The sequence below is a fragment of the Charadrius vociferus genome, unplaced genomic scaffold (genome assembly GCF_000708025.1).
Source record: "Charadrius vociferus isolate BGI_N301 unplaced genomic scaffold, ASM70802v2 scaffold559, whole genome shotgun sequence".
Lineage (NCBI taxonomy): Eukaryota > Metazoa > Chordata > Aves > Charadriiformes > Charadriidae > Charadrius > Charadrius vociferus.
Window position 1 is genome coordinate 84,181 of NW_009650252.1, and position 15,486 is coordinate 99,666.

The 15,486-nt window shown below is 58.2% G+C and overlaps 1 protein-coding gene across 1 annotated transcript in view; it reads right to left on the bottom strand.

Annotated features, from left to right (window-relative positions):
* KIF1A (kinesin family member 1A) overlaps nt 1–15,486 on the bottom strand; it is a 42,614-nt gene that overhangs the window by 25,052 nt on the left and 2,076 nt on the right. The window contains 24 exon segments of the mRNA XM_009893083.1: nt 281–418; nt 508–686; nt 846–994; nt 1,132–1,225; nt 1,777–1,849; nt 1,932–2,112; nt 2,238–2,321; nt 2,969–3,075; nt 3,359–3,438; nt 5,677–5,752; nt 6,103–6,182; nt 6,677–6,810; nt 8,225–8,251; nt 8,642–8,784; nt 9,059–9,137; nt 9,252–9,327; nt 9,914–9,931; nt 10,207–10,272; nt 10,572–10,649; nt 11,030–11,141; nt 11,497–11,675; nt 11,868–11,933; nt 12,432–12,611; nt 12,712–12,788. Of these exon segments, the coding sequence (XP_009891385.1) occupies nt 281–418; nt 508–686; nt 846–994; nt 1,132–1,225; nt 1,777–1,849; nt 1,932–2,112; nt 2,238–2,321; nt 2,969–3,075; nt 3,359–3,438; nt 5,677–5,752; nt 6,103–6,182; nt 6,677–6,810; nt 8,225–8,251; nt 8,642–8,784; nt 9,059–9,137; nt 9,252–9,327; nt 9,914–9,931; nt 10,207–10,272; nt 10,572–10,649; nt 11,030–11,141; nt 11,497–11,675; nt 11,868–11,933; nt 12,432–12,611; nt 12,712–12,788 (2,476 nt within the window).

A 15,486-nucleotide genomic window follows, 5' to 3' on the forward strand; every position in this document is an offset into this window, starting at 1 on the left:
GCCAGCGCAAACCCAAGAGCCCAGGCCTCACAGCGCTTGGTTACGGCAGGCAGCGGGAGCGTTGCCAGCGGCTCGCAGGTCCCTCGGGGTCCCAGCAGCCAATGCCAAGGACAGCCATCACAGGTAAGATGGGCCCTGAGTGGCACGGGGGAACAACACATCCTCCCGTGGCGCAGCTCCGGGGAGACGAACATCCTGCACACAGCAGAGCCGGCGGCGCTCCCTCCTGCCAGGCTGCCTGTGGGTGCCAGCCGCACTGAGAAGGAGCCAAAGAGCTCACCTGCCAACCAGCCTGAACCAGGGAAAGCGGTCGTAGAAAGGATCTCCACCAGTCACCACATTGTCGCAGTCCTCGATGACGCTAGAAGGCACTTCTGCTGCACGGTCATACATTTCGCGCATCAGGTCCAGGCGTTGCCTGCAGGCAGAGGGGACCACAGCGGGCAGCAGTGAGAAACCGGGCTGAGGTCGGCCAAGCCCTTCCCAGCACGGGCATCATTCGCCCACCTCAGCTTCTCCAGGGTCCAGTAATGCGTTGCCCCATTCTTCTGGTCCTGCACCTCTACGGCCACAATGGTCCGGGGGAATGGCCGCTTCTCCCGGTCCTTGGCAGCATCAGGAGGCAGCAGATCAGGAGGAAGAGGCGAGTACAGCGTGTCAGTGAGTAGCACAAACTGGAACTGGACCTGGAGAGGGATAGAGGTGCACGGTGAGCCACCTGGGAGGACAGTGGGCTCCATGTGGTGCCTTCAGTGACCCCCTCCTCAGCAATTCCCTGTCTGCCCATGCTTGTGGCCTCTGCCATGGGTGCCACAGCAAGCCAGAGAGGAGCCCCAGGCACCCACCTTCTTCTTCAGCTCCACACTGATGGCATTGGCTTCCTTGAGGAAGATGGCGTTTCCCCAAAGCAGGTCGCGGAGGGAGGTGAACTGGTACCACTTCCACTTCCTAAAGGCCCAGAGGGCCAGCTCAAACTCCCGCTCCGTCCACTGCACTGTGGGGACATGGAGGGACAGTCACCCCACTGCCAGGAGGGAGGATATCAGCATAGAGGTGCCCAGAGTACCTGCAGTCCACGCTTCTTGCTCCCACAGAGAGCATCAAAACCTTGTGGTGGCACCCAGCCCTCACCTTCATCCTCAGGTTCTTCCTCTTCCTCGTTTGCCTCAGGGTAATACCTAGAGTCCATCTGCTTCTGCAAAGCCTCCAATTTGCTCTCATAGTCCTGGGGGAAGCAAGGAGAGGGATGATGCAACCCACAAGGTGTCACCTTCCTTCATGCTGCCATATAGCGCTTCTCCCCCACCACAGGAACCCAGCCTCCTCCCTCCTTTGGATCCCTGTTTATGGGGACTACCCCAGGAACGATAGGTTTGCCCTTGGTTTTAGGACACACAGAGCCACCCCATGCAAAAATCTACCAGGACTCAGTCATGCCTGGGCAGCCTCAGAAAGAGCCAGGTCATAGAATCACAGAATCACAGAACAGTTTAGGTTGGAAGAGACCTTAAAGATCATCTCGTTCCAACTCCCCTGCCCTAGGCAGAGACACCTCCCACCAGCCCAGGTTGCTCCAAGCCCCATCCAACCTGGCCTTGAGCACCTCCAGGGATGAGGCAGCCACAGCTTCTTGGGGCAACCTGTGCCAGTGCCTCACCACCCTCAGAGTGAAAGGTCTCTTCCTAATACCTAAACTAAATCTCCCCTCTTCCAGTTTGAAGCCATTACCCCTCATCCTGTCACTACATGCCCTTGTAAAAGGTCCTGGCCACCTACCAGCCTCTGCTGCTCGAGAAGGTAGTTTGCCTCCTCCCGCTCCCTCCGGTACTGGTCCTCCAGTTCCTGAAGCCTGGGACGAACAGGGAAGGAGAGGATGACCAACCTGGAGATGGCTACCCAACTCCCCATTGCCCCAGCCCCTGGGCCCTCACCGCTGCTCCATCTCCTGCTTCATGTCGATGCCCTGCTTCTCCAGCAGCTCTCTTTGAGCGAAAGCCCAGTCCACAGGCTCAGCAGGGGTCTCAGCGCACGGGGTCCTCTCCCGCTCCTGCCGAGCCTGCTCGGGGTGGTTGAAGCGGAAGACGTGGCTCTTCCCCATGATGATGCGATTTCCTACAGACATGCAGGCGGGGTAGGGGGAAAGGGTGTGGGTTTAATGTGGGACAACCTGCAGGGCCCCTGTGGGATGGAGGGAGGTGGGGTAGAGCAGCGCTGGCGTGCTGGCTCCAGAGACCCACCTGAGCGCAGGATGCTGGGCTCCGTCACCTTTTTGCCATTCACATAGGTGTCGGCACCTTCACAGGGCTCCAGGGTGACTATAACTGCAGGGACAGTGGAAGAGGGAGAGAGGGAGAGAAGGTAAGGTGGAAGCAGAGGGATAAATCCTGCATCTCTGGCTCTGCTGCCCCTGCAGCATCAGAAAGGGAGAGCAGCCCCAGCTCACACCCCAGGCGTGGAGTGGGAGGACATCGGGATACCCACTGGCAGCACCCACACCCTGTGGAACCGACGGGGCTTGGCCAACCTCATGTTAATCCGATCAGTCCCAAGGACTAAAAGCAGCTGGAGACTGGGCATGAGAGGAGATCAGAGCCTCCAGCACGCATCTCCAGGCTCGCCTCCCAAAGCCCTTTGACTCCTGCTGGTTTGCAGGGAGGGCTCTTCTCCACGTCTCGGGTGGGCTCTGCTCCACATGTTGGGCAGGGGAATCATCTATGGTCTGCTCTTCCCTCCCACATGGATATCCCTAGCTTGCCTCATCATGGCAGCTTCCATGGGCCTTGCGCGAGCTTCCCTCCCAGCTAGGTGAGGGCCATAGCTCGCTCTGGAAGCACAGAGAGGCCACAGCCACACAAGAGAGCACCTCTAGTCTGAGGAGGGCAGGACCACCAGCTGGGGGCAGGTGCTGGGGACATGCAGATGGACTGTGTCTCTGAGGGGGGGTGGAGCCCCTCCAGACAAGGAATACCTTCACCGCCGGTTTTGGTGTCGCTGCGGAAAAGGCAATGCTCTTCCTTAATGAAGTGCCCGCTAAGAACGATGTCCTGCCTCTTCTCTGCATCTTCCCGGCCAACCCTGTTAGGGGAAACCCAGCTTGATCCTTCCTCAAAGCAGCCCCTCCCTGGGCCTCTCCCCAAAACCATCCTTGGGGCTGACAAGAGCAGCCCTTGGTGCTGGATCAACATCCCTAACAAGATTCCCAGGCACATATATTTTTCCTGCATGGCTACTGCACTTTGGGGATGCCCTGGGAACAGTGCCTAGCCCAGGGACAGCTGTCACCCCACTGCCCACCCAGGCAAGTCAGGCACTGAGGTATGGGCTAGGCTCCCACCACTCCACGGGACCTGGCCCTCACCTTGTTATCCCATCCTTGATGTAGTAGAGAAGACACTCGGACATGAGCGGGTCCTCATTCAGGTTGACCAAGTGGGGTGTCTGGGAGAGACAAACAAAGAGTCACCCCGGTGTGCCCCGTCTACACGGGTGCTAAGGGATGCTCCTGAGAGAGGTGGGAACTCAGCAGCACCTCAGGCTTCCCCCTGCACGTGGACGTGCTCTCCTGCCCTCCCTAGCTCGAGGACAACATGTCCAGGCAGGTACTTTTCAAGGAGACTGCGGAGAACCCAGCAGCTGGGATGAGGATGACCTGCCTCCACACGCTTACCTCCTCAAAGAGCTGAGACCTGGGCACCCTTCCCCTGGCTGCCTTTGAAAATTCGTGTGCCAAACAGGCCCAACACTTCCCATGGGGAGTCCCTGACGTGGCTTAACGTCTCCTGGGGAGGGACCCTGCTCGCCTGTGCTGCAAGTCCATGGGCCCTCGCCTAACCATAGCCCCCAGCTCCGCTGCAGACAATGTAGCTGAGGCAGAGACACATCCCATGCAGCAGTTGGTTTAGGATGAGAGGAACTAAAACTGCCCATTTTCTTCCACTGATGGTACAAGGACAGATGAAGCACCTAAAAAAGCAGGTCCCAAACCAGAGGTTCAACAAAAAGTAGTGGAGACCTGAACCTGAAGCCATATCTCCAGGCTAAATTTCACTTCTCCTTCCTAACAGTTCCCTCCCATCACTTTCTTCCCCTGGGTCACAAAGCACTTTGTTCTTGGTGAGAGGGAAGTTTCTCCCCCCTGGCACAGACCTCTCTGGCTGCAGCTAGCTTATCTCACCCCATCACAAGCTCTGCTGTGATTGCACCTTCAGGCAACAGGCAAAGTCCCAGGAGTATCTATCAGTAGGTGAAGTTCTGAGTTTCCCAGAAATAAGAATAGAGACCGTAAGAAATGTCTTATCAGCCCACTTACACTCGGCATGCAGAGGTTTCCCCATCACAACAGTGCTACAAGCTCTGGCTGATAGAAGAGACTGACTCCAAATAGCACAGGAGAGCTGGAGGTCAAGGGAAACACAGGCTCTTCTCCACGCTGGCTGGCAGGAATAAGTCAGCTGTAACATTTAACCTCAGGCCCCTCTAGCCAGTCACGTAGCCCTGGGGTCTGAGACTCCTTCAGCTTGCAGTTTTTTTCCAGATTTGCAAGGCTGGCTAGTAGAAGGCAGATGCTCTACAAATCCACTGAGCACCTTGGAGACGTAACCACCCAACGATGGCACATAGCAAGACAACAAAGTCCTGCCCTGCTTTGCCCTTAATGAAATGAGGCTTTGCACACTATCGATGCTAACTTTCCTCACCAGCCACTGGAGAAGTAAAGAGGAGTTTCCACTCGCCAGACAGCTGAAGAGCAAGGAGGCACCACACCACGCCCCACCTCCAAGACCAACCTGCTTCGGGGAATAAACCCCCACGCTTTCTACACAAAGGTCTGGGGTCCTAACAAGCAGCAGCTGAGACAAGAATGAGAAACAAAAATGACAGTGCAGGAACTTGTCTTAAGAGCCACATCAAGGCATCCAAGGGGAAGGTACCGAAGCCTTCATCACCAAGTGTCACCAACTTAGCTGGGGACACACACATCTACTAAGACATTTAGCCAAGCCAACCAGCATCAGCTGCTGGGGCAAGTCTCAGACCATCCTTTGGTGCAGAGGGACAGCCAAGCAAGCATGCCCTGGTCCTACCGGCACATGCCTACACCTCAGCAGCCTGTGCTGCTCTGCGGGCTTCACTGGGCTGGGGCTGTAAACTGGACGTCGTCACTACTGCCATGGTTATACACATGAGCAAGGGGCAGCAATGTGCTGTAAAATAGTGCTTGACAGGGTTTGCTGGCACACAAACTCTCTGCGGCACAGCCAGTTTTTGCTTAGAAAATACTTTCCAGGATGCTACAAGCAATAAAGAGTATGGAATATTTCCGCGCCCGCATTTCTCAGCGAGGACTTGCTGGTTTCAGGGCCAGCAATCTCAAGCATCTCAAAGTATGGATTTTTGTAAGATGACACTGAAATCCAACATAGTGACCGTCAGCAAAGCCCCACCTGAATGGGGACAGCATCCAGGCAACAGGGGCGGGATGTTTAGCCATGCGTTCAAACCAATGTTTGTACCCAGCAGGGTCAATGCTGGAATTTCCCCCGTAGTTTTCGGAGCCAAGAAAAGGCTAGTGCAATATTTGGGGCTGGCCAGCAGCAACAGGGCAGGTCTGAAGGGAGCTGTGGGGGTACAAACCAGCCCTTGTATGCCAGGAAGAAGGGAATAAGATGATCCTACCTTTTTAGGAGAGAAAACACCCAAGGTGCCTCCGTCCTCCCTCATGGCTACCCCCATTTCAGCCAGCAACGCTTCCCTGAAGGAACAAAGGAAAGAAGAACCTGTCAAAGCCCTACAAGCCCCTGGAGTTGGCACTAGTCAAGCCCAGGATGGGATCCGAGCGCACAGGTTTGCTCCACAGATCACAGCCGTAGGGCTTGCTTCCCTACAGCTCTCCTCTCTGTGCCTCAGGAGGGTTTCTCAGAGCAGACCACATCCATGCAGGCTAACATGGTGGGCACTGGGGTGCCTGGGGGGCAGCCACGGTATGGTTTGATGGTCAAATGTCCCGGCTGACCCCATGAGCTGAACAGGCAAAGCGCAGAGGCAGGGAGATGTCTGGAGAACCCCACTCCACCCCATCCCATCCCACCCCAAGCCACCCACCTCTCCATCCGGATTGCTTCTGTCCTCCGCAGCTTCTCCTCCCATGTCTCATTCAGCTCCGCAATAATCTTCTCCGTTTCCTGGCGAGTGTGGGGTTAGCAGGGGGTTAGCGTGTCCTACAGGCAGCAGACCTGCCCAGTCTGCCTGGCATGCCGCAGCGGGACACTGGTCCCAGTTTCAGGATGGTTTAAAGAAGCTGCGGCAGCATTTCACCCATCATCCCCCTCTTCAAAGAGGAAGGCACAAAGACCAGCCTCTCTATCCCCTTGCTGCCAGTCCGCTCCTGCGCTGTGCTGTGCTGGGACTGCCCGTCCCACAGGGCAAAGGCAGCAGTCACCCCGTGGGGAGCATGGCGGCACCAGGTAGACCCAACCATGCCAAACCCTCTCCCATCCGGCAGTCCGGAGCACTGGGCAGCTCTGGGTCTGTCCACTCTGCATGAGCACACCCGAGCATCGCTTCCCATGAGCATCACCCATTAATGGGCTTCCAGAAAATACCAAGCCCCTTCTGCAACCCTCAGTGCAAGAGAGTTGAGCTGAGCCTTCTGTTCTGCCAGGCACTGGCCTCTTACCTTGAGCCTTTCGATCGCTTCTTCACTGCCTGGAGCAAACATGATGCGCTCATGGAGGCTGGCAACGGAGGCAGCACGGCTGGATAAGGCCGACAGGGAGGAAGAGGGGCTGATCCCAGCGATGGCGTTGGTCACTGTGGAGAGATTGTCATGGCGGTGACTCAGCTCTGCCCCTCTAGCATCATTATTGTTCTCAAAGTCGGACACATCTACGGGCGGGGAAGGAAGGATGGACCAGGGAAAGACACACGGACAGGAAGAGAGAGAGAAAGAGAAAGACAGAGACAAGAAAAGCTGTTGGGAAAAACAAAACAAAAAAAAAGAGTGGCCAGGTGCAGTGAGAAGAAAGCCAGGAATTACAAGGAAAAGGCACAGGTGACAGACAGCACAGCAGCGCAGGCAGCAGCAGGGCAAGGGCACGCACATGTCTCCCCCAGCCCGGGCAGCCCCCCAGGAGCACAGGGCTGTTTTGGGAAGCAGCCACAGGAATAGCCCTGGAGCCTTCCTGGGCTCCCAGGGATGCTTTTTTGCAACATCAGATGCTGCAGGCGTCACGTCTGGGATCAACTGTCCTCCCCAAGAGCGTTCTGCTGCCCCTGTCATCCTCCCCCACCAACACAGCCGCAGTGGTTTTCCCTGCCTGGCTGCCCCAGATTAGCTGGATCTGGGGGCAGAGAATGAGAAGTGAAGGAGGGGAGGCGGTGGCCCTCTGCCTTACAGAGGGGTTGGGGGGATGGGGCAGGAGGAGCCATGGGATCCCCTGGCTGGCAGAGCCCACGCCACTGGCCCTCTGGGCAGCCAGACAGAGAACAAAGAGAGGGCAAGGGTGGCAACACGGTGTTGGCCTGCCGGCAACCGGAGCATCAGCTGCCACCAGACCCCGCAGCAAAGGGACCAGGTATCAGAGATGCTCCTCCAGCATTGAGATGTCACAGGGGTTCAGCACACTGTGCTGGAAGCAGGCAGGGCACAGGTTAGTTGGGTGCAGCATTAGTCACTCATCTCCGTCAGCCCACGTCAGGGGGAATTGAGCCAAGAGGGGATGGGCCAGGTCCCCATCTCCTCAGCAGGCTCGCCACAGCCTGGCTGCACTGCCTGGCCCAGGGTGAGATGGGGCGATAGTGCTTATCCACGGGCAAAAACCTCCTGGCCGTCACCACACACCCCTGTGTCAAGTGAGCACTGCGCCAGCCCACTCAAACGCTGTGCCAGGCTCCAGTCCTGACAAGCCCCAGCACCAGCAGAAGCAGCAGCAGCAGTGACAGGAAACATCGTGACAGCATGGAGGAAGGAGTCCCCGTGGGGATCGGGTCCCTGACACAGCAGAAGGGGAGGACACTGGTCCCTCCGAGTGCTACCCCGAGCCCAGGCACTAACTGTGACTCTGCCACATCCCCTTTGTCAGCTCCCTACGGGCAAGCACCTCTCCATCAGCTGGGGCCGGCTTGTGGGAGACCTTCCCCATGCTGCCCAGGTGCCCCCAGGCATAGCCTACACCTCCCCAAAGCTGTGAAGCAACAGAGAGTACCAGTGATGAGGAATACACACATTTGGATCCTCCCGCAGCAGGATGGGCTAAGAGAGAGAGAGAGAGAGAGGGCAGGGAGCAGGGGTAAGACAGAGAGAACAGAACAAGAGTGGGTTCATCTCAGTGGGATTTCCAACAGCACCACGGAAGAGAGGCCACAGGTGGGCGCAGCCCCGGGAACATCTTCCTGGCACCTCTGCCGAGCACAGGATGCTGAAGATGGAAGGCCGAGGGGGAGAAGGGGAGGTCTGCCGGGTGTAAAGCAGCTCCTCCCGCTTACGGGAGTGGGCTGGGGGTTTGCGAATGCACACACAGGGGTTCACCAGAGGCGTCCCAGCCACACTTTGGCAGCGTGATGCTGCCACGCAGCTGGCAGAGCAGGATGCAGGGCAGCTGTGGGGACACCAGCCCCTCAGAGACCACCGGGCGGTACTTACTGTCAATGATGTCCCCAAGGCCCTGGGCATAGAGAAGGTCACGCAGGCGTGCCACCTCGTCCTTCAGCTCCCGGATGAGCTTATTGTTGGGATCCTCATTGATGACGGCATTGCAGCGGATCTGCTTGGCACGGTCGGCGTACCTAGGCAAGAGCAGAGCCCTGAGCAGCGGCCGGGGCGGGGGTAAACCCCCAGCTGCTGGGCAGGAAGCAGTGACACCAAGACCCTTTAGAGGATCTTTTAGAGGATCCCAGTGCTGGGACAATCCTTTGGCCTCATGTCTGAGATTACACGGTCCCTCCAAAGCACACTACCCAACCAGGGATGCCACAGAGGTGAGGAGAGCACGTGGCAGCACCTGGGTTTCAGAGGATCCCCTGCCCTTGCCTGCTGTGGGGGGACGAAGGTACTTCCTACCTGAGGGTGCTGAGGGTCTCGTCATAATTGATGTCAGCAGGACTGAGAGCAGCAACCATGGCTGTCCTGGAGTTGCCCCCTGCCCAGAGAGATACATCCACATCAGGGAGACCCTGGTCCCTGCGCCAGCCATCACCCTCCCCTCAGCAGCCATGCCCATTGCCGAGCCCATAGCTCCCGCCCCCATCCTCACCCAGGTTCTCCCGCAGCAGCCAGGTCAGCACCGAGTCCCGGTAGGGGATGAAATCTGTCTTCTTCTTCTTTTTGTTCTGGGGGATGGAGAGCGGAGGGAAGGGCTGTCAGGCTGGCTGCTTGCTTCAAAGGGAAGGTGACAGCCAGTCCCCAGCCACAGGGACTTGCAGGAGAATGGCTCTGCCCAGCCGCCAACCCCAACTCTCCCAGCCTGTCCTCCCAGCAGAGGGGCTCCAGCCCTTGCAGCATCTCCATGACCTTCTCTGGACCCGCTCCAACAGGTCCACATCCTTCTGCTGTTGGGACCCCCGAGCTGAAGGCAGCACTGCAGGGGGGGTCTCCCCAGAGCAGAGCAGAGGGGCAGAATCCCCCCCCTCACCCTGCTGGCCACGCTGCTGGGGATGCAGCCTGGGATGCCGATAGCTTTCTGGGATGCCAGCGCACATTGCCAGCTCATGTTGAGTCCTCATCCTCAGGGCTGCTCTCCATCCATTCTTCTCCCAGCCTGGATTTGTGCTTGGATGCTGAGGGCTCTGCCAGCCCCGAGGAACAGCGTGGCATGGGTCTGGCCAGAGCCTCACTCCCAAACTACCCTGTGACCCACTCCTACCCACCTGTGCTAAAACCCAACCCCCTGTTCCCCAGCCTGGCCAGGGTACCCACCTTGTTTGGCCCCGAATCCTGCAAAGAAAGCGAAGAGACTGTTTAAGTGAACTGCTCCCCTCCTTAGCACCCACCACACCTCCCCGTCCCCCAGGCAGAGAGCGGAGGATGCAGGTCCCTGGGGAGAGAACAGCCTCACCGCCCCAGCTCATCCCAGCTCTGGGGACAGCTTGGGATGTATCTGCCCATCCCTCGGAGTCGGGATGCTCTGGCCCTCGGAGCTGAGCCCATCCCTGCTGAGCTGAGCCCATTCCCCCACGGTGCCACAGGTCATCTGTGCTCTGGCTACCCACCATTTCGGCTAGGGCGGAGATGACTTTCCCCAGTGTGGTCAAGGACTTGTTGATGTTTGCTCCTTCCTGGTGGATAGAGGAAAAGCCCAGATTTCAGAGCAGTGCTAAAGCCCGCTGCACCAGGAGGATGGGGATGTCCCACTACTGGGTGGGCAAAGAGCAGCTGGTTTTACTGGATAACCAGCACATCCCAGGTGGGACTCATGGACCTCTGTGGAACTGGCACTGAGCAGCTTTCAAACAAAAAGCCATCAAGGATTTTGGCAGTGTAGTGGGCAAGGGAGTGGGCAAGGAAAGAAGATGTCATGAGGGGGGCAGGACACGGCATCCCCGCCGGCAGAAGGGGACCTCGCGCCAGCTCTCACCTTTAGTCTTGTGCCCTTCGCACCAGTGGAGTCAGCTCGCTCACTCCCTGCCAAGTCCACCAAGCTGATTTTGCTGACCTGCAGGCCGAGATGAGGCTGTCAGCCCTGGCAGGCACAGCAAACCTGGCACGGAGCCCAGGAGAGAGCAAAGACCTTTTGCAAGGTGACACTGCTCTGAAGGCAGAGGTGAGTTCTGCAGGGTCATCCTTGCCAGCATTTGGCCAGGAGCAGGGCTAACATCCTTGCAGGCAGGGCTGGAGGGCACCAGCTGCCAAATATCCTGTCCAGGGGCCAGTCCCTCAAGGGACAGTGACCCCAGGTCATGCCTGGGACCTATCTTCATCCTGTTTCAACTCTCCATCAGACTGCACCATCTCGTCCCAAGTGCTGTTGATAGCATGCAACGCCCTTCCTGGCTCCACGTGGGTTCCCCTGAGTCCCCCAAGCTCTGCTCTCACCTTCTCAGTAGTGATGTCCGTCTCAGCATCGTGCCGCTTCTGCGTGAAGATGATGTTGAACACGGCATGGGAGCGGCTGCTTGTCTCGTTCATGTTGGTGGCAGCCACCGTGCTGCGGGGAGAGGACAGGGAGGTAAGACACTCTGCAGCAGACACTGGAGTGGGTGGCGATGGGGCCAGGACTCATTTCAGGACAGGGTACATAAGGGGAAGGCAAGTCTGGAGGACAGGAGAGGACTCCAGGAGGAGACGTGCAAAAGTCCAGGCTTTCTCCTGCTGGGGCCAGGGTGTGCTGAGAGCAGGAAGAAGGTAAGGTGAAAATAAGTAGGGGGTACCGACCACTCACACGGGAGGGGACTGCCACCTCCAAAGCAGCCAGACCAGCAAAGCACAGAAGTTAAGCGGGACTTTCTGGAGATGTCAGCAAGCTCTTCAAATCCTGACCACCTCCTGCTCCCCCAACTCACCGGGCCTTGTTCCCAGAGTCCATGAGGTCCTGGATGTCGTTGTAGGAGGTCACGGCCAGCTTGGAAAGGTCCTCAACATATGGGCCCATAAGGGGATGCTCCCTCACCCGCAGGTTCCCCTTGTTCTTGGGGTTCAGGAGGTCCCTCACGCGCTCGCAATATATCTCCATGTAGCTCACCTAGAGCAGAGGGCATGGGCAGGGCTAGCAGCCAGCAGGACGTGGATGCTCAGCACGTAGGCAGAACCAGGTCCTTCCCACCCACCCCACACCCAGCGATGGGACCACCCAAAGAGGGGTCTGCACAGCGGCATGGCTTGCAGAGACCGGTGGGAGGCTGGAGCCAGAGTAGGCAGGCAGCAAGGTGCCTACCTCCACGGAGTAGGACATGTTGTCATTCGTTGTCTCGTTGATGCGGGAGAAGAGGTCCTCACACAGCTGTGGAGAGAAAAGCCAGGCTGCTCAGCCCCCCACCAGGATGTTCCTGCCCAGGGTACCCAGGCCACAGGGAATTCTACCTTCTCACCCCAAAAACTAGAGCCCCCGAGTGCCGGGATGACTCCTGGAGAGCTGGCAGAACTGCCCCTCCCACTCCTGATATGGGGGGCTCAGCATCCCCAGAGCCCCCCTCAGCGCTTTGCAGGGCCAGAAGGCAGCAGCTTATGGCAAGCGCAGCCGGTGGCAGCTTGGTGGTTGGACTACCACTGTTCACAAACACCGGCCGCATGCGGCCAGATGGTAACTCATCCGGTCTCAGAGGACTCCAGCGTGACCCTCCTTGTCTGCCCCCCGCCCTCTGGCAGAGCCTGCCGTGGAGGGCTGCAACAGACAAAGCCTGGCCCCGCTCCCGCCTTCCCCCCCTCTTCTCTCCCCGCTCCGCTTCTGTGGGCATCGCGCTGGGACCAGGCGAAGGGGCAGCTTTTCAGCAGGCAGTACCTGCGGGATGATGCCTTGCTGGTCCTTTTCCTGCTTCCCCATCATGGTGTAGGATTTTCCAGCACCTGTCTGACCATAGGCAAAGATGCAGACATTATAGCCTTCAAAGGCATGTTGCAACATCTCCTCGCCGATGTCCCGGTACACTTGCTTCTGAGATGCATAGTTGATGTCTGCGGGCTGCAGAGAGGAGGGGGGACAAGGAGAAATTTGGCAAGGAGGTCCTCCCCCCTCTCCCCAGCCCAGCACTCCAGGAGGGCTCAGGCCTCCCGCTGCTTACCGTGGTGTGGGACCAGTAGGAATAGTCAAAGCTGAAGCTTTTTGGTGTCTCTTTGGGCTGCTTCGGGTTGAGGATAGCTAGAGGCAAACAGATGGCAACATGAGGCCACCTGGCCACCCGTGGTACCCCCGCCACCCGCATCCCACTGGTGAGGGAGAAGGCCGATGGGGTTCAATCCGAATTGGTCCTGGAAAGCGGGACTAGAACCTTCCAGCTCTGCAGATGGGTCCAGAGCCCCCAGACCCCAACAGTCCCAGCAGAGGAGGTGGGTGCCACGGCTGGCAGAGCCTCCACCAATCCAGGGAGCCGGGCAGAGCCTTGTCCAAACATTCTGCTGGGCACGGTGTGGGGAAAATAGCTCCTTCCTTGGGATCCTTCCCTCTCCATCGTCTGCCTGTGGGAGCCTGGCACTGGCAGGGGAGGATCACAGCCCTCCTTCACCCCACAACTGGGGGGGCCATGCCCAAAGCCCCATGCGTTGCTGCTGTGGGGTGGGAGCAGCCATGGCGCCATCAGGGCTCTCCCAGGCCCCCTCCAGCTCCTGCCTCTCCCCTGCCCGTTCTTTTGGGTACCCAGCCCCAGCAGGGTGATTAATGCCTCGTGTTATACCACCAGCAGAAACAAGAGCCTGCTTTTTCCCATCCCCTAGTGAAAAGGACGTTGCCATGGAAATTGGAGACTGCATCACTTCTCTTCCTCACTTGCTGCTTTTTTTTTTTTTTTTTGCCCCTATATAGCGTTTATGATGGGTTTTTTTCTCAAACAACAGATGCGTCAGAAGAAACCCAAACCAGCAGGGTAATCACAAGATCCGGCTATCAGCCATGTTAGGTGACATTGAAATGACCTTGTGGGCTGGCGCAGCACAGCTCCTGTTCCCACAGCTCTGCCACTGCCAGGGACCAGGAAGCCGTACAGCACCAAGGCTGGTGGAGGTGCCTCCATCGCAGCCCCAACCTGCCCTGCCCTGGGGCCAGCGCTCAGCCGTGGCTCACACCCTCTTGGGATTCAAGCTGGGACCTTCCCAAGCAGCCCCAGGCATGGCACAGCCCACTGGCCCCACGCGGGGTCAGATGCCACGGTGTGCGGTGTTATGGAGACAGATACTTTCTGCTCCAAATTCCTCCTCCATTGCCAGGACAGATTCTCCCCCAGGAGGGATCCGCCACTTCTGTCCTCAGACCCGTCGATCCCTGCCCGCAAAGGCAGCAAGGTGGGCAGGTGGAGGGTGGGAAGGGGGGCGGTCAGGATCGAGCCCTGACTGCGAAACAGCAGCACAATGATGCTCAGATGCCCCTTGCCTTGGGCAGGAGCCCTGCCAGTGCCTGGTCGGTGTACCAAGGGCGGCACAAGTGGCCATTGCAAAAAGAAGCGGGTGTCAAGGCCACACAAGAAGCCAGGTGGAGCATCTCAGATGGCTCCTGGAGTTCACCTGGCAGCTCCACCGTGCCGGCTGGCCCCCCGGCTCGGGTCTGTCTCTGCCCTGCAGAGGTAACCCTTGCCAAAATGAACAGGAACATTGCCCCCCTCCAAAAATTACTCCAATGGGGACAAAAGCAGTAGTGGTCAGGATGGGGCTGCACAGGGCAGCTGTTCTGCATCTCAGTGCCAGCACACACTGGACACGGGGTGGAGGAGCAGCCAGGGATGGCACCGAGCAGCTCTGGGCATCCCAGCTGCAGCCACCCAGCTGGCCTGGCAAGCTGGAGACCAGGACACGGGGGAGAAGGGAGCACACCAAGAGCACCCAAGCTGAAACGCTCTCCCCACGCCCCTTTAATTCCCATTTATTTGCCCCACACACCACCCCCCCACACGTGCCTGGATGCTGCTGGTGGGTTTTTTCCTCTCCTGAGACCAGGCATCCTATGGCTTTTGCAAAGCTGCTGCAAAAGATTGGTACTCTGGCCAAAGGCGATTAAAAAAAGGCAGGGGGGGAAGACAGACATACAGACAAGAAGGGGAGGAAGACAACATCTGGAGATGACCCTCATCTTTGCCCTGAAGAGGCAGCGGCACGGAGAAGGTAGTGAGTGGGCAAGCACCGAGCAGGATAAAACCCGAGACCCACAGGAGAGAAAATAATCGCTGTATTTTAAAGCCTGCAGACGCATGGCTCCGGCCAGAGAATATTAATAGCCTTGCGGGATGAAAGCTGGGGTCCCTTCCTCACTGTCCTGATAGGAGCTGCCAGGAGAGGGGCCAGGGGGTGTTGGTGGCCGAGCTGGTCCCCACAGAGCTGGGGGGACACTGCAGGAACAAAGCAGCAGTGTTGGTGGGCAGGCAGCAAACCAAGGGGGCAACGGCTGTGAGTTGCGGGGCAGGGGGGAGAGGATGACAGAGAAGGGCTGACCCCTTTCCATCCCAGCCCCCGCTGCCTCCCCCCCACAGGGCTTAATGCATTAGGCAGAACAATCACACCTCCTGCCCCGGTACACACAGGGGTCTCTGGAAATAATCCCGAGAAGGGGGAAACTTGCTCTCATGCCCCCAAACACATTTATTTTTGGCTTCTCTGTGAGGAGCTTGAGGGGAACTGAGACAGTCCCTGACCCCTTTCCATCCCAGCCCCCGCTGCCTCCCCCCCACAGGGCTTAATGCATTAGGCAGAACAATCACACCTCCTGCCCCGGTACACACAGGGGTCTCTGGAAATAATCCCGAGAAGGGGGAAACTTGCTCTCATGCCCCCAAACACATTTATTTTTGGCTTCTCTGTGAGGAGCTTGAGGGGAACTGAGACAGTCCCGCTCTGCTGGGGACGTGGGGGGGGGG